Genomic DNA, 20,554 nt, shown 5'->3' with positions numbered 1-20,554 from the left:
GATGAGCGAGTCTCCTTGCTTACCAGTTACTTGTAACCGTTTGTTCTCTTCCTCCAGATGCTGGACATCCCACGAGTGCTGGACATGTTGAGGCAGCAGAGAATGATGATGGTGCAGACTCTTTCTCAGTACACTTTTGTCTATGGAGTTCTCATTCAATTTCTCAAAAGCTCAAGACTTATATAATCCCTTCCACTTCCTAAGGGACACTGCAAGAGTTTACAGAAAGAAAATTACAGTTGTCCAGGCAGACCTGCTCCCACTGTTTTTTTCTTTGTATGATGAATCACACAGTTACCTTTTAGGGCTGGTATGTGACTGTTAAATGCAAGTCAATGTAACAGTCCTTGCAAAGCAGGATCTTCGCTGGACTAAATTCTTCCCATGTTCAGCTGCAGCCATATTAGGGAATGATTTTACTTGTACTGGTCTGGAGTACTTGGGAACGTTTTTTAGAGTGGTGTTACTTTGGGCAAAATAAATATCTTACAGAATGGAAGTACATGGCACAATTGTACTAACTTTTTTTTTTTTTTTTTTTTAAATGTAGTTAACTGTGCAAAAGCTAAAATATGTGGATGCACATGGGGAGAGAAACCTGCTCCTTGGGAATGTCAAGGTCTTATACAGTTTCATTCTGCTTTCAATTTTATATTTAGAGCAGTACACCTGTATTTTTTAAAATGAACTTTCGGTTTCCTCTGGTTTACTTAGCAGAACTAGCAGTTCTTACATACTTTAAGTGGTTGCTTTAAGGGCAGTTATTTTTGTATTTTTTTTTAAACAACTTTTTAAACACAGTTATATTTTCAGAGGAGAGAATTGACAATGCTTGAACTGAAAAATTGTGCAGAGAGTACTAGGGTAATAGGTAGTTGTAGAGTGCTGTGTAATAAAACTTACAGGTGAACGATCAAGTTAACTGTTGATAATTTCCATTTAAGTAGAAGCAAGTTTACCTATGGAGTTGTAGGCAACAAGCAGGGGAAAAATATTATAATTATCTACAAACGTCTTGGAAAGAAATGGATGAGAGGAAGTACATATACAGTATTATTCATATATTTAGAGGACAGTTTGATTTTACTGGCTGAAATCAAAGTGGATGCAAATGTTTTAAGCACTTTTTTTTGCTCTGTTATTTATGTAGTTAAACATAGAAACTATAATCATATATTGTTTCATATGGTAATACGCCGTTACTAACCTGTTATTTTAGGAAGAGCCTTTAAAGCTGATGAAGTGAGAGAACCAAAATTGGAGTAAGAAGGTGCATAGTGGTGAAGCGGGAATGATCGTGTAACACATAATGGAGGAGGTGTGGCAGCTATGATTGCTGGTTTACACAGTGCAAAGATGACCATTAAAAATGTTTATGTTCCCAGTCAGGAGAGCCTTTAAAGCACTGGAAGTTTCTGTAGAATCCTTCAGATTATTTTGTTAGTGCTAGAACAGGTTTTGCTAATGGTGTGCAGCGTTGCGATGAAGAATGTTCACAGGAGCCATTTGAGAATGCCTGCAGAATGTAAGAACTCTTTGAGGTAACACTGGAGATGTGGGTATTTTGGTAACTGTACAGCTGGCAGTCAGTGCTTGTGGCATGGATCTGAAGATATCCTGCCTCCGCTAGTTGTATTGTCCCTGACTAGTGTGGGTCTGGTCTAATGATGGTATCCCTGAATACTCTTTTGTCTGTGTTTTTAAAATGGGGACAGTGTGGTTTTACCTGCCTTTTCAAGTGTTTTGAGATGCTGAGTTGAAAATCCGTATACAAAAGTGAGCTATTTGTTCTTAGGTATCTGGTACAATTCCAAAAAACCTTATAGTAAACCAGTCTGCAGGTGTGTTTAAATATCAATTTCTCATGATACCTGCTTAACGAAATGAAATGAGACTGAAAGTGATTTTTTTTCACTGGTGAAGTGATGTTATTTTTTTCTGACCTGCCTCAAGGGCTTGGAAACTATTATGAATAATTACCCCACCACACCCCCCTCTTCAAAGCAATGATTGTCCTCTCAAAGCATTAATTAAAATAGTCATAAATAGGTTGCCTCAATTTCCTTTGTAATAAGCTACTTGTATAAAGATAAACACAAGGTCCAAATGACTTTGTGCTAATATGTCGTTCTATAGACATGTACTGGTTTAAAATACACTATAATATTCAGCTAGTGCATTTGGTCGTCTTTCAGACAGTCCAAATTGTTCTACTCTCAGTAGCAATAAGATTGAATATTTTTAGATGGGGGAAAATGTTCTTTTTGTAACTATGAAGTGCCTAGCAAGTATTAACTACCAGATGTAAAACTGGAAGGAACACTGCCTTATTCCAGAGGACACCAGCTACTGAAGACTGATTCCTATATATAGTCTTGCAAGCAAACCAATTCGATGCATCTGTGGTAAGAGAAGTATCAGTGAAAGAAACAAAGATATTTGGTCTGTTTGTATTGTGCCCTGTGTTTAAAAACATTGCTTTTTTTCTTTTCTTTTTTACCACAGTTCACCTAAGTCTTCAGAAGTATTTGTGAGTGGAAAGGTACACTCTAGAATGTAGCTGGTACCGTTTCCAAAGTTTGAACTGTGCTCATAACATGATACCTGCAGCTTTTAATGAAATTATATATGGCCACAACTTCAAGAGACGCTTTCTATCGATTCAGCCGTTACATCAGATTTAAAGCATTAAAAAGAGCAATTAAAATAAGCAATTTAATTCCAAATTTGTGTGGTGGCTTCTGAGGTGGTTGAGGTCTTTGAGGTTGAAAGTCTTTTCTTTTGGTTCTGTCTTCTGTCTTGCTGAGAGGAACTGAGTTCACTTTTAGAGGTGGTCACTCTCTAAGCTGGTAGTCAGTTCTGATATTTTTAAGCAATAACACTGCTACCTCCTCCACTTCAGCTTTCAGATCTGTCCATCAGCAGTACATTTCTGCATTGACTTCATTTGAATTTTCCCACTGAAGATAGCAGGATTGTTTTTATATGTAAGCATATGTCTCCAAGTGAGCATTAAAAATGAGCAGTTTCTCTTCTGAAGACACCAAAAGAAATGAAACTCCACAACCTCCTGTAATAAAACTAATTTAATTTAAAAGCATTGTTTAGATTCTCAGATAACTTCTTTTAAAAGAACATTCAGTTTTTAGCTGTTCTGAGCCTTGAAAGGGATGCTTTTTACACGTAGTTGCGCTGGATGCTTTGTAAAGTGTTGGACATTTTAAGAAAATTCATTGCCCAAATCTAGTCACAGCCTTAGCTGCAGGTGGATCTTTCTGTCAAAATCTTAAAATTCCCCTATAAGCCTGTCCGTTTTGCCAAATATGCTTCTGTTTGGATGGGGAAGAAACCAGATAATTATCACGTAAGATTTGAGTTGACTTTTTTTAGTGGAAAAGTTCCGTGAAGCTATTCCTGAAGTAGATGATGAAGAGCAAGATGTAGGTGTCTAGGAATGCCAGAGTTCTCAGGGATAAATACAGGTGCTATAGTACTGCCAGGAGACAGAGTTGACTGTCTTTTGTGGGCTAGGTGGAAAATGCCTTTTAGGATCAAATTCTATGAAGTCAGGAGAAGAACCTATGAACTGTAGTAAGGGCTTCTGACACTTGATTTCTGTCTTGCTTGCAGTGAGGAGAGATTTGTTTGCCCAGTGAATCTTTGTATTCTTGGGCCCACAGCTCTTCTCTAAAAACAAAATTCAAAGCCCTGTTGATTGCAAAGGTGACGCTGACTTAGCAGGCTTTGCTGTAGGCTGCAAAGCACGTCTCACTCGTCCTGTGATGGAGAAGATCCGTGCTACAAGTTGGAGTTCTGCGTTGCGTTGCTGCAGTGTGCAGAACAGTGCTGTCCTTTTTCTGCTGCACGTAGGAATGTGGTCTCCACTAGCAGCACAACTTTTATGCCTTAGCATTGCTCTCATTGTGCACAACTGAATGGTAAAAACTACAACTGCAGGGAAATACGGTTTAGATTTATAAATGTAAGTAACTAAAAGCAGGTGAGCAAGGCAGAGTTCCTGTAATTTCTGTGGATGATGAAAAGTTGTTCTAAATTATCATTAACATTTTTATATATATATATAAAAGTAAATTAATAATAACTAAGATTAAAATGTGTGCTAAAATGGAAAAATTCTTGGCATTTTGAGAAAGTATGTATTTTTTGGCTCCTCTTGTAATCTTGTGTATTTTTATTTTTTTTTAGTGGATTACATTTGGAGCAGTTTTCTCCAAAAATAGCTTCTTAAATCCAATAACTAAGGCTACCAGAGGCTGCTGGTACATTTTTCTTGTTGGAGCAGCTGTTAAAGTTGAGTGGCTCATAGATTTCAATGGCCTTTGGACCAAACTTGGGAACTGCAGGGTTGTTTATCATACAAGTTAGCTGTGTAATGGGACCTCGGTTTTAATACCAGTAGTGTTACTAAAACCCTGGAATTAAAATAGTGAACTCATTACTATACTGCAATAGTTAGCTCAAATTACTAATTTAAAAGGAACAACAGTTCAATTGCTAATAATTCCATGCTTTAGGTGGTTGTTTTTTTTCCCAATATTTAAAACTCATGCAAAACCAGAGCCCAGTCCTGCAAGACGCAAAATTCCTGCAGTTCTTCTTGATACTGTGGGAATTAAAAAATGCTTATTGCCAGTGAAAGTTTGAGCCCTTAAAGCATGAATATTCACGTCTACTTTAAATTTAAATACAGATTACAAGAATTAACCAAAAGAATGCAGCAGGAATGTGCATACATGAAACTAGAGCATTAAAAGGAAAAGTAGCTGAGATAGCTTGGAAGAAATTCTCCTTTGAAAGTACAAAATGTTGGAACTAGAGAGCATGGATTTGAGGAATGACTGAAGGCATTTGGAGGAGGATTTGGAACATGTTGTATCCACAGCAGAACTGCTAGAAGGGTTTGATTCATATGGTATGTTTTTCATGGCATAGTAGGGTAAGTGAGCATGTAGTCATAGGTGTTATTTTTACAGGCTTTTTAAAATGTGATTTTTGAAACTCCAAATATTTTTTCAGAAGCTGTGTTATTTTTAAACATATTCTTTTCCAAATAGATGCAATGTAATCTGTCAGCTCAGTTTCTGTTTACTCATTAAAGGTCAGATTTTCGAACCGTGGTCTCTGGTTTTCCATGTGCAAACTGCAGGGTGAATAAGCATACATGCAAATTTGCACTGATAATTTCTAATGGATGCAGGTTAGACTGTTTGGAAGTTTAAGTAATTTGTGAATGCATTTAGGTGTTTACTGCAGGCGTGAATTAGACCTGGTTAAGGTTGGGTTGAAAGTCAGGTCCTTGAAATGTGGAGTTTTAACATGTGCTTACAAATATGTTGCAGTGCAGCATTTGCCATACACTGATATTAAAACTTCAGAGAATCTCTAATACTGTGCTAGGGTATAGGAAAATATCTTAAACTTTCAACAGCTTTTGCAAATATGTCTGTAAAAAAGATTTCTTACTAAGATCCGATTGGGGACCAGCTAACTTGGTGCGTTTTGCTGGCATCACATACGTTACCTTAAGGTCTACAAGGACTGTAAAAAAAAAAAAATATCTTAATTTCTATGAGCATTTCAAAAAACAGTTGCTAAATGACCTTTGATTCTGTTCTTTGCTGTTTTCCACATGATGCTGCATTTAGTGGTAAAGAATAACCTCCAGTGTATTTGCTCTTTAGAAGTCCATTCTTCAGCTCTAACTGGGGAACGAAGGCAGAAATAAAGTGCAAAGAATTAACAGAGTTTACAACTGATCCAGCGTGTGGCAAGTTAGAGAGCAAGTCTGTAGACACCGTAATGTTGTTTTATTTCAGATAGGCGGCAATCAAAACTACCAAATTGTTACTTTTACAAGCACAGTTTCAGAAGGCGCCTCACCTTTAAAAAGGGAATTTAAATGCTGTTTTTCCATGTGGAAATATTTAAGAAAAAAAAAATAGGGGATTTTAAAGTATTTAAAGACTTCACAAACACTGTTCATTTTTAAAATGATAGGAAACTTGATAGGAAAATAACATGTAAAATCCTCCAGTCTGTCACATTGCTAATCCTGAATAATTCTGGCAGACAAGGTGTACACGCTGTCTCTTTACAAAGATATTTCCTTAAGTTGCTTTGAAATACCCCAAATCCCTGTGTCCTCTTTATGGATGATCTGGGGAGACTTAGGTGGAAATTTTAGAGACTTGAACTTGCAGATCAGTATGTACACTCCTGCACTTTGCTGAAATCTCTTCTTTCACCTAAAGCAAGTTGTGTTTGAAGTCCTTTCAGCGGTTGTGTAGGACTGAGTCCTTGCTGTCAGAGCAGTACAGGATCTGGCTCTGTTTTCTTCCATTTTCGTTTGAGCCAATATGTGAGGATTTAAATGGGACTTTATTTAAACAGTAGCTACATGAATTTTCAAGTATTATTTTCTAGTACTAAGCTAGTGGTTAACACGTCTATTTTTGCTGTCTTGCCACCAATACTGTAAAAATGTATAATCAAAACAGCTTTAATTCTTGTAAAACTGAAATTGGTTTGTAAAACAATGTACAAATTGTGTTTCATAGACAGAAAAGCTTGTATTACTGAATGTAATATATGTGAAATGAATATATAATAGTCTATTTTTGCCATGAAAATAAATATTTGAAGCAACTATGAGTTTTTATTGTTCCATTATTAAAAGAAAAATCAGTGAACTTAGTTTTAATGTGCAGCCCTAGCCTGAGACTTCACCTTCCATACACAAAGATGTCAAAGCTCTGCAAGTGCTGTCTTGCATTTTAATATGAAGATAAAACTTACACTGTCAGATACTAATGGTTCTCATCTTTGCGGCAGGAAGGTTTTGTGACTGACACTCTGTCATCATTTTACATATTTTTGCATTTTCAAAGGACTTTTTTAGTACTAAAGATTTGATTTCTCTTCTACCTTTAAGCAGAGGAGGGATAAAAATGTTTCACAAGTTGAAAAACCCATTCCAAAAGCAGGTGAGAAAAGAAACAATCTACTGTATACTTTGTATCATTGGAGCTGCTAGCAATACTTAATAGTGAAGTTTCTTCCTTTTGTAATTGATATTTAGTCAAAAAGAGAGGTGATACAAAAGGCACAAGATGATGGGTGAATTGTATGCTGGACGCTGCAATTGCACACCGGACAGTTGCATACCCCTTGTCTTTGCTAAACTCCGAATACTCTGCCTACTTACCTATTTCAGGAAATACTAGTCTTTTAATAAGAATTTGTCTTCCAGACATGCTCAGTTTGATGGCATTAACCCACTAATGGTAAGATAACTTACCAACCATCTATATACTTGTCTGATCAATTCCCAAGTCCTGGGGAATGTCCTGTGCAATGTTCAGTGTGTGCAAAATGCTCTTACTTGGCATGAATCCAAAATCAAGAGGAAAGCATGACTTCTCAGGGTCCTAGGCATATGGTAAAAAGCACTCAGCAATTCTGATCAAACCTATTATTTGTACTGGTTTTGGACCTGAGGGAAAGGTCTCTTAGAAACCAAAATTTCCCCTAGATCTAAAATTACTCTAACCTTTTGGACTGTAGCTGTTATTTTCCAGCCACTGCAAAATTGCCAGCAGAGCCTCATGGTGGCCAGAGCTGGCTGATAGCGATTCTGGGGTCTAGCACAGGCAGCTGGCACGTTCCTTGGGTGGGAGCTTGAGGACTTGGTACAAGAGGAGCTACGGGGAGCTAATAGGAGAGGTTCCTCAACCAGGTGAGACTCAGGAGAGCTGAAGTAGCTCTCCTTCTGCTGTTAGGGCTGTTTAAATCTAGCATGGCTGTAGATAGGTGAAGTCTGTGCGAAACTCAGTGATGCTAGGTACTAGCTGGAGGTTTTGTGTGGGACAGTTGCTCTATTCAGGATACGGCTTTGGTTTGTTTTTTAAACACATTTCAGTTATCGATGACACCATATAAATTTGTGTTTTCTCTCTTCCAATATTGCTACGAACATCCCCAGAAGGCTGGATTCTGCATGAAGACAGAAGCTGCACAGCGCCACGAAGTTGTTGCCAGTTTACCTACAGCAGCCAGAGAACTGCTGGCGGAGGGTCGCAATTCACAAGTATGATGTCACTGATGCAGGTACCAAAAGGGGGAAGCTGTTGCAGGAGAGTTGGAGCTGAGTGAGAACTGGATGAAAGACGGATGTTCATCAGCTCTGAACAAAGCAAGGTACCCTGTGTTGCTGTAATTTCTCTCGGCTCTTGGGCAAGGTGAACCTTCTGTGGTCAGCACTTGTACGTGACGGCAGTGTTGTGGTTTCAGGGGAGCATAAGTGCTTAGGGAAATGCTTGTTCTGATAGTGAAAGTCTAGTTCTGTCATTACTACAGTTGCTTTGAAGTAGCCTCGTTAATTCAAAGAAAAACCAAGAGTAAGTAGGAAATGGGTGGCCCTGGGACTATTTTATCGCAAAACACCTTTGCTTTTCAGAGCCACGTAGTAGTGGCTCTGCATGAAGATCTGCATGACAGTCCTGCAGACAGATACCTACATTTTAGCCAAACATTTGCCGTCCCCAACATACTAACCATTATTATTTACTGCCCTGCTTTTTCTGTGGATTTTAGGTATCTGCTGTAATAAACGAAATAACCAAAAAATATTTGGAGGGCTTGCAGATGAGGTTTCTTAATATAAGATTGTTAGTTCAGTTTATTATTATTATTATTAGCCATTTCTAAAATGACAATCATGTGCCTTACGTAAATTTAGAAGGACATCAAATCCTTCCACGAACAGACCTGGAATTATCATGCCCAGAGGCAGATGAAGAATTTTCACTGGTGTTAAGTACCTATGAAGAAAGCCCCTGTCAAGCCTGGTTAATGCTGATAATCAGTGATTTGAAGGAACCGCATACTTCGGTGTGTGCATATGTGTATCTGATGTCTCCTGCCTACATACCATGCTATTCATGACTGATTGAAGCCAAAAATGTCTTTCCATTGTCAAAACCTTTAGCAAAAAAACTTCAGGAAGGTTGAAGACAGTTTTATTTTGTTGTTGTTGTTGTTGTTTGTTTTTTTGATAATGTTTAAGATATTATTTTAACAGATTTATCAGGATTTATCCGAGTTTCCTGCGCCTTAACAATATAAAAATAATTTCATTTGCTCTCAGCTGACCATCTCTGAGCCTTTATAAGTAGCTGGTGCTAACCCTGTATTTCAAAAATATAGGTTGTCTTTGGAAAGCCAGGAGCTGTAGGTCTCCATCACTTTACGTTCAATCAGTCACCAAACATTCACTTTTCTCCCTGAATTTTGGGAGGCAATTTAATTTGAAACTATGAATCTTAGGGAATTGTACTGCCTCATTTTTCCTGTTTAAGGAAAGCCCGTCCTTTCACTGACATACTATCAATACAAAATTATTTTTATTTCCTGATTCTAGTAGTCCTGAAAGCTCTCTTGGAGAGGCAGAGCAGCTACAATAATCAGCAAATTTGAGTGTTTTTTCTTTGGTGGTTACTTCTGGCTTGAAAAAGAGAAGTAGCAGCGCCCTGACCAAAAGGGGACCTCTGTTTTCTCCTTCATAAGGAGAGGGGAAACACTGCATTAGTAGTCAGAATCAAAGTGTAATTAGAAAAGAGGAGGAAAACAGTTGTTCATCAAAAATAGAAACAAACTTAGATGGTTGATGAAGGATTTGCATTCTTCCCAAGTTGCTCTTAGGCTTTAAAGGACAGAAGGAGCTGGTGCACAGCCACCCTAATCGGAGGAGCAATAGGAGGGCAAACAGCAGGTATGAGGGGGGTAGCTCTGGTGCTCTGCTAAGAAACAATCTGCCCAAGACGAGGAGCATTGCTGACTGTGTGCTCTCCCTGCACTGAGAGCAAAATTTGTCCTTAGTGCCCTGCTGTTAGGAGGGCTGCCAAGGTGATTTTAGCACTTTCAGTGCATTTATGCCATCAAGCTGGAAGTGCTTTGTTTGAGGGTGTTTTCAGGACAGAAGGTCAGCCTTATCCCTCTGCACGACGCTGGTATTTAAATAATGTCAAATAAGCAGAACTGAGGCTAATTTACGTTGTTGAAGGAAACTGGAAATACTGCACCAATATTACCGGGTGAATTGCCTTGATCCCTGTGAAGATGACTTTGACTGTGAGATAGCCTGGCCCATTTCTGACCTACCCCATAGCTTTGTGACTGGAGTGTGGTGTCCGTGTGGGTGCTTCTTGGTGGCGGGGGCTGGTTTCTCACCTGTCAGATGCGTCTTTGGGTAAAGGCTCTGGCCACAGGGAGCTGGTCATGAAGGGGGTGTGCCCAAGAGCCCTTTGGGGAGATCTGATTGTGCTATGAAGTGAACCAGAGGCTCTGAGAAGTTCAAATATTGAAGAGTCGTGACGAAAATGCATGCCATAGAAAGTCACAGTGGGGACCCTCAGAAGACTACACGTGAGTGGAAAGCCCTTGTGCAAAGCTGGGAGATTCTGAAGTTGGGAGGGGAGGACACACCGTCCACATTTGTTTCTGAGGAAAGGCAAACAGATCAGAGCTTGAGGAGCTCTGCAATCTTTCTTTTACAATTCTTATCTGAGATGATTTTGTCCAGCGTTTGGGAAGCCCCATAGTCAGCTCCCAAACCTAAGCTGTCTGTGTCATCTCTGGTCTTGCTTGTGCTAAACATCAGGAAAATGCGGGGTGCCAAATGCCTCCAAGCTGAATTTCTGGTTGTAGAGGCTACTCCTCGGAGGCCCTGTGAGGAATTCCTAGGCTGACAGGAGAGCTGATGGCCTTTGACACGTTGCTTAGTTTCTTGTTTGGCATGCGAACATGCTCATGAGGGAAACAGATAGCTGGGAAGAGTTGGGGGTCACCTCATAGTTCTGTTATTCATCTCCTGGAACGGGCTGCTGGCTGCTGTGAGATGTAAGGTATGCTGCAGCCCTCGCACAGATACTGTAAGGGGAGTCCTACAGGCTCGCCGAATTCTTGGGATAACTGCAAAGAGCTCTGCACCTCGTGCTACAGATCACGCTGCCTGTCCCCTGTGAGAATGGGGCGGCATAGCTCTGCGGCCTGCCAGGCCGAGGTGGTGTGTGAGTTTCTCAAGTTTCAGATGCCTCCCTGCTCCATTTGTGTAGCCTTTACTTGCCCTTCTCAAGGTCTAATTTCATTCCACCAGTGGAATAGGGCTGGAAGGACCGTGCAGGAGGCCGTGTGTACTACAGCCTGCATCACAAACAACTACTGCACGAAGTAACCCGTGCTTATTCCCAGCGGGGCTGTGTCCTGTCTCTCCAACATCCCCCAGCTTTTGCAGGCCAGTCTAACAGGCTAAAAGATGAGCACAACTGAAACTTGTGTGTGTGCTCGCCTTGGTGTCCCGCGCACCTCCTGCCCTTTGCTCTCTGCCGAAATTAGTGAGGTGGGTGGGTTACAGATGAGTTCCTTTATGAGGCACGCAGACAGAGCCCAGCCACTTCGGAAGCTTTCTACAGAGAACGATCCTGTGCCCGGTAGATATGGCATTGATTTTAGTTCCCTTCGCTTGAATTAACTTTTCTTGTTGCTGCTCATGGACTGCCCGACATCCTGAAGTCCTCATAGGTTTTCATTCAGGTGGCCGAGGTGGAGATGAGCTACAGCCCCTCTGTGGCTCGAGTGATGAATTGTCATGCAAGTGAGAAGTGCTGCTGCTGCTTTCCCTTCCCGATGCATTCTCCCTGGGACATGTTCAGCTTCCGCTGGCCCAGGACCCACTTACAAGCTTTGAAACTGGATCCCTTGACTGGTTGTGACCCATGCAGTGTGCAAGGGCTGCTGCTGCAGTGGATTAATTTACCACTCACCTGTTTGCATATCAGTTGCTTTGCTGCTTGGAATGGAAACTGTCGATTGTTTCTGAATGAAGCAGGTTTCACTGTTGACAAAGAAAACAGGAAGGTTAGACTGCTGGTGAGTATTTAGCACGTTATTTTGGAGTGAGAAATTGTTGTTTATATCACTGGTTGCTGGTCTGTTCCTCGTAATCTGCATCAATACCAGATGTTGGCTCCTGAGAGCAGGCCTGTCCATAGGAAGAGCAGGTTAAGTGCTGGGGAAGGGCCAGGAAGCACGGTTTGGTGGCTCTAGAGTCAGCCTGTAACTGCAGTGCTTGCTTATCAGCAGACAGCCCTGCCTTTGATGGTCGGAAACTAAAGGGGGATACCAGTTTCCCATAGCCATATGCTTCCTGAAGTACACCCTGAGTTACAGTCATGTGTTTGTTCCCTTTATTCATTGTATTGTTTAGGTCTCAAATGCTTTTGTTGCAGTGGACAAATGCTACAATACAGAGGAGGAAAAATTGAGGGAGCTCTAAAATGTGCTTGAGTGGCCACTGGTAGCGAGTTCTCCAACTTTGTATACTTCATCCACTTCTACCTGACTGTAGTTCTTATCATTTTCATTAAGGATGGTTTAACTAAAGCTTCCTTTTTTTCCCCTTCCTTTCCTCTCACATTTCTCTTTCCTTCCCCCAGGCACAGGGGAACTCAGGCCCGGGGGAACTGTGCACTGAAGGCAGCTTCTGGGGCGCCTTGTTGGTCAGAAGCTGGGCGCTCACTGCAGTGACACAGCCTTCATTAGGTGCTACGAATGAAATGCCTGGAGTATGCTAGGGCTCCAATATGCTTGTTCCAACTCCTAAACCTGACCGTTGCTGAGAAAAAAATAACCCTTTTTACCCTCCTCTGATTCTTTTTCTTTTTTTCTTTCTTCTCTTCCTCTCAACGTGAGACCTTGAGACTCCCTTCCTCTACGAAGTCGTCTGCTTCTGTTTCATTCGCAACAGTGAGGCAATGCCCCCACACCACAGCTGCTGCCAGCCCTGCCTGAGAACCCCCTGCCAAGGGCAACCCAAACCCGGCCGCCTGCTACATGCAAAGCTCCTGCTGGGGGCCTCCCAAATCCCCATGCTTCTGCACTAAATTTTGGATTCTGCCCATCACTGGGGAGAGGTCTGATGGAGCCACTTGTGTTTCAGTTATGCAGTACTATCGGTTGAGCTGCTGCATCATCCTACAGCTGTTCTGTAGCTATAAATGATGTAAAAACGTAAAGAAAAGCAGAGGAGTAGGTCCCTGGAGTCATTCTGCAGCTAAGCCTAAATGAAATATGTAGGTGGGTGTCTTAGACACAGGGTCGAGCAGGGATAAAATTTCAGTTCGGGTTTTGCTTGCAGGTTTTTCTTTTTGTTTTGTGGAAAACACTAGGACATCTAAGCAGCTTTTTCTTTCATCAATCTTTATTTCAGATGACCAAAGCCCCGCTTTGCTTTGTAAATAAGCAGAATCCTACCTCTGAAAACAAGCACACTGATGACAAAACTGCAGGCTTTACAGATAAGAGACTGTTGTGTCAAGGAGCTGAGCAACAATAGTGAGCTTTTGGTCATCTGAAGTAAGCACTGATGTTGTTATGCAGGTGTTTATCGCCCACATACGTCTGGGCAGAAGCAGATCACAGCCACTGACTGCTACTAACAGATTGTAGTGCTGGTGCCACTGCCTTGTTCTGCTAGGGCTTGTGCCAAGACCTGAGTGTAGCAACAAGGGAAAGGAAACTCAAGGTGATGAGACAAAAAAAAAAAAGTTTTCCCCTACCCCCCAGTTGTTTTTTTTAACTAACCCAAAATCTCAGAGAGAAAACAAAGCTCGCACTGTTGATTAATCTTATCGGTGATGTGGGTCTGGCTTGCGTATCAAATTGCTTAAACAACTTACTTGAAGCACCACCTAAGGTAAACGTGCATAAAAAGGAGGTTTTAAGCCCTGGATAGCCTGATTTACTTCTGGCTCTATAGGCTAGATAAGTTAATTGATTTCGTATTGATAACGCTTATCTATAATGTTTTTCCCCACTATCTGGTGGGAGCGGCTGTACGACAAACCCGGTCCATACCCGGGCTGACTGCGCCAGCTGCTAGGGTGTCGGGCGTGTGGCCTTGGGGTTCTCTGTGGGTATCCACACAGTATCCAAGACATGTTCATCGTTACGAAGGTCAGTTTTAATGAATTTACTTACTCTTTTAACTACCACCTACCCAGATAAAACGTCACTGGCATTCAGACAGACAGCTCATCACAGGAAAACGTGGTCAAGGAACTGTTTTTATTTTCGTGTTACTCATGCTCCAGGAAATAACTGTGTCCTTACTCGCGCCTTTTTGTGTGCTGAAGTCATGAGCACTTTCACTACTGTGTTATTTGTTTTTTAATTTTCAGATTTTTAATGTGAAAATCTTATTAATCTTAAATCAGACTTATGCTGACCACAAGCCAAAGTTTGCTGAGTGATCCTTTTGATGACATGCAAGCTATAGAATGTAGTGATAGGAAAAAAATTAATTAATTCCCTTATTGAGCAATGCTCAGAACGGAGGGCCCCAGGAGCCAGTGAAGTCGTGGCAGAGGAGCAAAGAGGCTTTACATTTGGAGATGTCTGACCTAGCCAGTCACCCTGTGTTTATGCCAACAGTTCCCTAGGTGCCTCCCACCCTTCAGTTCTGTGGGGCAAGATGACGGGAGCTGCCCTGGGGATGGCAGAAGGGTTTCAGTCACGTGTGATGAGGGAGAAACCCTCCCTGCACTATACTGAGTCAGTCCTCTGGCTGCGAATATTTTCAATGAGACAAGCTCTGAGGGACGGATGCACGTTATCTTTCCCACTTTTCAGGGAGCCGGGGCGCTCAAGCTGCAGGCCAGATCTACAAGATAGCCAGCTGAGTACGGCAGATGAAAGGCAAGTGGCCATCTGCTCAGCCACATGTACAAGGCTAAAATAAAACACACTCTGCTGTCATTGTCAACAAGTGTAATTTATTATCATGGCCAAGACAGCCGGGAAAGTGTATTTTCTTTATTTATTTTTTTAAAAACATGTACTGTACTGCAATGCCAGTGCCAGTGGCAGAAATGTTGCTTTTGATAGGCTTTTGTTGAAGATTCTTAGGAGATTTTTTTTTTTCTTTCCAAAAAAGTTTGAGCTTCAAAAGTAAAGCAGTGTTCAATGATTATTGGAGCTACTTACAGCACACTGCAATCAGTGACTTAGCTTAGTAGACTTTCTGAGACCCTCTTGGGCCACAGGAGAGGCAGGTGGTAAGAGCTGTCAGTGCACATGGATGAACTCTGACCATTTGGGCTTGTCCTTGGAGGAGCAGATTAAGACATATTTGGGGAGAGGCTTTTCCAGTTCCTAAGGCATCTTATAGCTCCTGAAATGCAGCAAGGCAGTATTGTTTCCTAGCCCCTCCTCAGAACTTACTGAGCCCATTCTGCAGTAACGTGAGTGCCAGGTAATAACTGCACTCTGGTTAGACAAAGAACTCTCAGCTGATGTTGTGCAACGCATGTGTTAATTTCAATTTAAACTTTAAAGAAAAAAAATAGATCACCTTTCCTCCATTTGCTGTACAAGATGCCTGATAGGTCTCTTCTACTAGATAATCCTAGTCATCGAAGTCCAAGCTCACTGCAGAATGCTATGCCAAGGTTGCCATCAATGCAAGAAATTTAACTGTGCATTTTAGTTCTCTGCAGTGTGACAATCATTGGAGTCTTCGCTTTCAAGAAATACGAGCTGAATCAGGGATGAGGATTAAGTAGCTCAAGAGCTGTGTGTAACACAAACAAGCAAGCTGCATATTAAATGGCTTAAGAGCTGCCATATGCAGTAGCTAGAGATAAATGTCCTTTTCTGGCAGGAAAGCTGACAGGGGGTTAAGTAAACAATGACAGCAGCTAGTACTGCAAAGTGGCTCTTTCTACATGCTGGTTGGTACAAGAAATAAGGCAATTCAGCTCATAGTGGGGGGAGGAAGAAGGAATCATCATCCAGCAGCATCAGAAAGAAATCCTTATGTTTGGGACGTTGCCTACCCACTCATGCCTTATTTCATCCCAGCTAATACAAGGAGATAGCATGTTTCTAACATTCTACAGGTACTGTAAAAGGAAAAAAGGTGTAAGACTTTCATGTTCCAGTGGGATTTACAACGCGCTGAGCACTAAGAGAAGAAAAATGCTGCCTTCTTCCAGCATGGACAAACAGTTCTCTCTCTGCTCCGCAGGTATGTAGTATGCCATTTTTTGATGTGGGTAAATTGAAGTATTGCAAACTGCAAAAATTTTGGATCTTTATAGAATGGACCACAATTGCATTAGAAATGTTATCAGTTAATTTATTTGTTATAAATAAAAACAATAAATATTTCATAACTTACTCTTGCAGCTTTCTAAAAATATACATCTTAATATTCTCATAAATTAGTTCTGGCTTGTACAATTATAGGCAAAATATACAAAGAATTTTTGTAGCTGACACTTTACCCTTTACAGTCTATATTAGTACAGAGACTAATGCCCATTAATTAGTAATTGATACTCTGCTAGAGAGACTTTATCTGTGTTTTAACAGAAATACCGAAGATAAACAATTTACTTTTTATTTAACAAATGGCAGTTCTCTACAAAACTAGCTTTATCCCCATTTAACAGCTAAATTTTGGCTACTGTTAGTAGTCATGTGAGATCTGAAGGACCTCTGCAAAGTTTTCCTCAAGATCATCAAGTTCCTTATTGGCTTCCAGCTCACTGTCACAAGTAATCAAGTTTAAAGTTGCCTCACATGAGGGTGAAGTGTCTGGGTCTTCAGATTTCACATAAGAGTGAGACTCTGCCTCAGCGTTCTTCATTTCAGCAACATCTTCCAAAAAGTCATCCTTACTCCGTGTCTCCTTTGAATTTTCACTGCATACTGGCAATTCGCATGTGCTTGGTTCCTTTAGTAATAAATCCATGGTTGTAAGGAATTCTTCACTTTTTGTAGCTTTCCTTTGCCTCTGTCTTTTACTAGTCAACTCAGGCTCTTCCATCATATTAAACTCTTCCAGGTCCAGCGAGTCCACGGCTTCCCAGTCCGTCTGGATTTCCTCAGTGCTGCAGCTGAGGTCTGCTTTAAGCACATCCAACAGGTGCCGCATCTTGCTCTAGGGTGTGAAGGAACAAAGGGGTGACACCTCTCCACCTGCCCAAAACTCAGGGCTCCGTCCAAACATAAAGAGATGGAAGCTGCTTGCAAACAATTATACAGCAACAGGCACTAAACGGAGTTGACTGTTGTCACTGTTTTGTGACTGTGCCTGACTCTTGGATTGTGGTAGATCAGGAGTCTGCAAATCTCTCGTTTATAGAGAAAGATGCTCCCCACTGAGCATCCTAGTTACATAAATCAGCAAATATGCCAGCAGCTTTCCTCTCTGCTTTGTAAACATCACTAAAGTCGCATACAGAAAGTGAGAATATTCTAGAGGCAGTACCTACCTCATCCAAACGGTTCTTGTTTTCTTCTATATGACACTCAAACAATTGTTCCAGAACTCTACAAATAAAAATTAAACCACTTAACAGGAAAGAAAGCATCTTTTTAGATGTCTACATAAACTAATGACCCTAGTTCTTGATTTTAATTTCTTAACCAAGTGGAACCATTAAGATTGTTTCAATTATGCTCTCCCACAAAGAGGGCTACCTGGAGCCTGAATCCCACTGGACTCAGCGCTCAGCAGGTCCAGCTTTGGGCAGCAGACACTAACCGTGGGACAACTGGTAGCACAGCTCTGGGTAGTTTTGCTCTGTTGAAGCTATGTAGGGGGAGAAACCAACAGTCCAGTGGCAATTCTGCTGTCATGCTGAAGCACCCAAAATCTCCAAGGTGCACCACAGTGGCTGATACAAGTGTAAGTAAAGGGAAGGAATAAAATCCAGGTTCAGAAAAAATCCAGAGACAAGTCCTCAGCCCTGAGAACCTTCTTCCATTGCTTACAAAATGGTGACAGGATAAGAGAAAATTTCAACACAGAGGAAGTGTCCTGTGGCAACTAAGGTAACAGTCACAGGAACAGATTTCTAGAAGGTCAGGTGAATTTAATCTAGTTTACATTAGAAATTATTTAAAAAAAAGGAAAAAAAAGGTAAGTTTAAAAATAGTTTTAAGGGAAGACATTACTGTAAAAAAAAGAACCAGAGGGAGACTGCTCTTGGAATTTCTCAGAATTTGATAGAGGCTTCTTTATCAGAATCAACAGGTTAAGTAAAGATTTTGTGACTACTACTCAAATTCAGGAATTGTATAATACCTTACTGTTTAAGTATAAAAAAAAAATATTTAGTAACTGGTGAACCCTTGTCTGGAACAGTATGTAATCCTTTACAACCCATGGTGAAGGTTGGATTCATACTGGTACAGGAACAAGGACAGAAGGGCAATGGAGGACATATTGTGTGAAAGATTAATAATTTTACATTTTTAATAATTATTTTACATCTTGCGGAGTAAAATGATTTCTTCTTAGCATTATCCCACATAGGCTTTCAGGTCAGTTTCTAATAGAGGCTGCATCTCATGGTACATCGCAGCAGACTGAAGTAGATGACCCACAAGACTTTCCCAGTCCTCTTTTCTTATAATAAAGCAAAAAAGAAAAGGAAATAAAGCAAAAGCAAAGGGTAACTGGGTATTTATATGTTCTTAAAGGGAACTCAATAATTACTACTTCCCTTTCTTACAGAGTTCCACATATTTCTGACATAGCATTATAAACTTGAAAACAACCATAACCTACCTGTTAGAAAACAGCCCAAGGTTAAGAATTTCATTTGTTACATCTTCAATGAAAGTTAAATATAAAAGGTCATCTTCTCTGAAGGAAGAACAGAAAACCCAATGTTAAACGTTTAAATATATAGACACCTATCAGACGATGCAGTACGTATGATTACCTTTATGGGAGATGTTATTAAGAACATCATATAGATCTTAGCACCAACAGTCATTTTTCAAAAAGATCATTCTACCCGGACAAACTTAGCCCTTCATTCAATTTAAAAAATAATAATAAAAAAAACTGTGTACATTGTCACAATACTAGAAAGAGCACTGCGGTGTTCCACGTTTCTGTTATCTTCCTGTTGTGGTATAAACTAGCAGTGAGAGCCTGTGAGGAAACAGCCAAATCTTGGAGAGCATTTACAAGCAGCTTTGCACTCAAACAGAAAGGCATACAAACGAGGAAGAAAGTGTAATATTGCAGCTTGGTGCTCTGAGTAAAAGGCTTCCAAAGGAGCTTCTAGAGAATCTGACTGCAACTTGGAATTTCTAGTACTCAGTGGGAGCTCAGTAAAATAGGTACTTATTGGCAGCCTCCATTCCTTTCAAACAACAACTCTTTGATGTACCAAATCCTCGTTAGAGGTGGCTTTCTCCTCTTTGATTACATTTCTCTCTTTTTCCCCCCTTTGGAATACCACTTAAAGCCTGACTGATGCCAATCGAGCAATCTAAATGGGGCACTCTCCAAAACTTTTAAGTTCTGTTTAGAAAACAACCCACTCCCTTTTCCTCCCCCTCAGAAAAAAAGGAAAATAAAAGATTTCACTATTGTTTCTCTTTCATAGCATCCTTCTAAATATCCCAGTGTATCCATCCAAACAAGCTCTACAGAATCATCCCTAATAAACAGAACCAGTCTTATTAAACAGAAAATAAAAAATGGGATACAGCTTGCATGATTAAGTAAAAACTGTCATCCAGTCTGAAGATTGTAATTTTGGTTCCCTCTACAGTCAAAGAAGAAAGATAACCATAGATGACCTATAATACATCCTTAAAGTTAGGGAAGAACAAGCCTACTAAAGCATAAAGAAATTAAAGAGCTTTCCCAAGGTCACAGGAGAAAGCAGTGGCAGTGTTTCTGAATACAACTCAAACCTCTTTTAATTGTCATCAAGTTTCAGAGCAGAAATTTAGTAAGAAAGCCCCTCAACTCGACATTTTATCTTACTAACATTTGCTTCAGACAGCTTTTTGTCTCAAAAAGAACTGGAAGCATTTAAAGTGTAGCCACTGGATAGTAATAGTCTAAATCTTCCATTAACTATTTTATAGCAATTCATATCCACATCAGTGTTACTGTAGATTGCGAACAACAGCTTACTCTGAGTGCTTATTCACTGTTTCAAGTTCAACAGTTCTGAGGAAGGGTTTCTAGTTTATTGTTGCAAACTAGCAGGAGAATGGTGCAAGTATACTTACTCCGCCTCGATATTCGTCCTTGCAGATGGCTGCTCAGAATACAGCGATGTCTCTCTAATCAGAAAATCAAAGGATAAGAAATAGCAGAAAGCAACATTGTGTAAACCCTTTGTAGTACTTTGCAGCTGACTCTCTTCTGGGGCCATCCTGTGCCATTATCCCCATTATACTTCTTGGAAGAAAAAAATACCAAAAAAACAAAAAGCTGCCAAATCCTACTCCAATAGCAAAACCCACTGCCTACATTGAAGTCTGAAGACTCTAGTTCAAGAGTATTTTAATAGCTCACTAGATGCAGTGCTCTGGTAACTCAGAAAGACCTCAGTGTTACTTCAGATGCTATACACAAGTCCATTACCCATAAAAAGTGATTTCAGTGTAACATGATTTGATACTTAATCACATAAGACTCCCTATGTTCTTTAACACA

At 40.5% G+C, this 20,554-nt stretch overlaps 2 protein-coding genes and 1 long non-coding RNA gene across 7 annotated transcripts in view; 2 read left to right on the top strand and 1 right to left on the bottom strand.

The window, feature by feature from the left end:
• PTPN21 (protein tyrosine phosphatase non-receptor type 21) overlaps positions 1-6,667 on the top strand; it is a 46,407-nt gene extending 39,740 nt beyond the window's left edge. For all 3 annotated transcript variants that reach the window (XM_048070372.2, XM_066998231.1, XM_048070374.2), the window contains one exon: positions 58-6,667. In XM_048070372.2, coding sequence (XP_047926329.1) covers positions 58-186 — 129 coding nt within the window. In that variant the 3' untranslated portion in view covers positions 187-6,667. The remainder of the gene's footprint in view (positions 1-57) is intronic.
• A 1,565-nt stretch (positions 6,668-8,232) lies between these two features.
• Positions 8,233-20,214, top strand: LOC136790957 (uncharacterized). Its single transcript, XR_010831950.1, has 2 exons — positions 8,233-14,628; positions 14,707-20,214. It is a non-coding gene; the product is annotated as an uncharacterized lncRNA (long non-coding RNA).
• The window catches only part of SPATA7 (spermatogenesis associated 7), a 41,604-nt gene continuing 37,246 nt past the window's right edge, over positions 16,197-20,554 (bottom strand). For all 3 annotated transcript variants that reach the window (XM_066998235.1, XM_066998234.1, XM_013182558.3), the window contains 4 exons: positions 20,125-20,178; positions 18,656-18,733; positions 17,355-17,412; positions 16,197-17,020 (listed from right to left, as the gene is read on the bottom strand). In XM_066998235.1, the coding sequence (XP_066854336.1) occupies positions 16,547-17,020; positions 17,355-17,412; positions 18,656-18,733; positions 20,125-20,178 (664 nt within the window). In that variant the 3' untranslated portion in view covers positions 16,197-16,546. The remainder of the gene's footprint in view (positions 17,021-17,354; positions 17,413-18,655; positions 18,734-20,124; positions 20,179-20,554) is intronic.

Source organism: Anser cygnoides, chromosome 5 (genome assembly GCF_040182565.1).
Source record: "Anser cygnoides isolate HZ-2024a breed goose chromosome 5, Taihu_goose_T2T_genome, whole genome shotgun sequence".
Classification (NCBI taxonomy): domain Eukaryota; kingdom Metazoa; phylum Chordata; class Aves; order Anseriformes; family Anatidae; genus Anser; species Anser cygnoides.
This window is presented reverse-complemented; position numbering and strand designations above follow the sequence as displayed.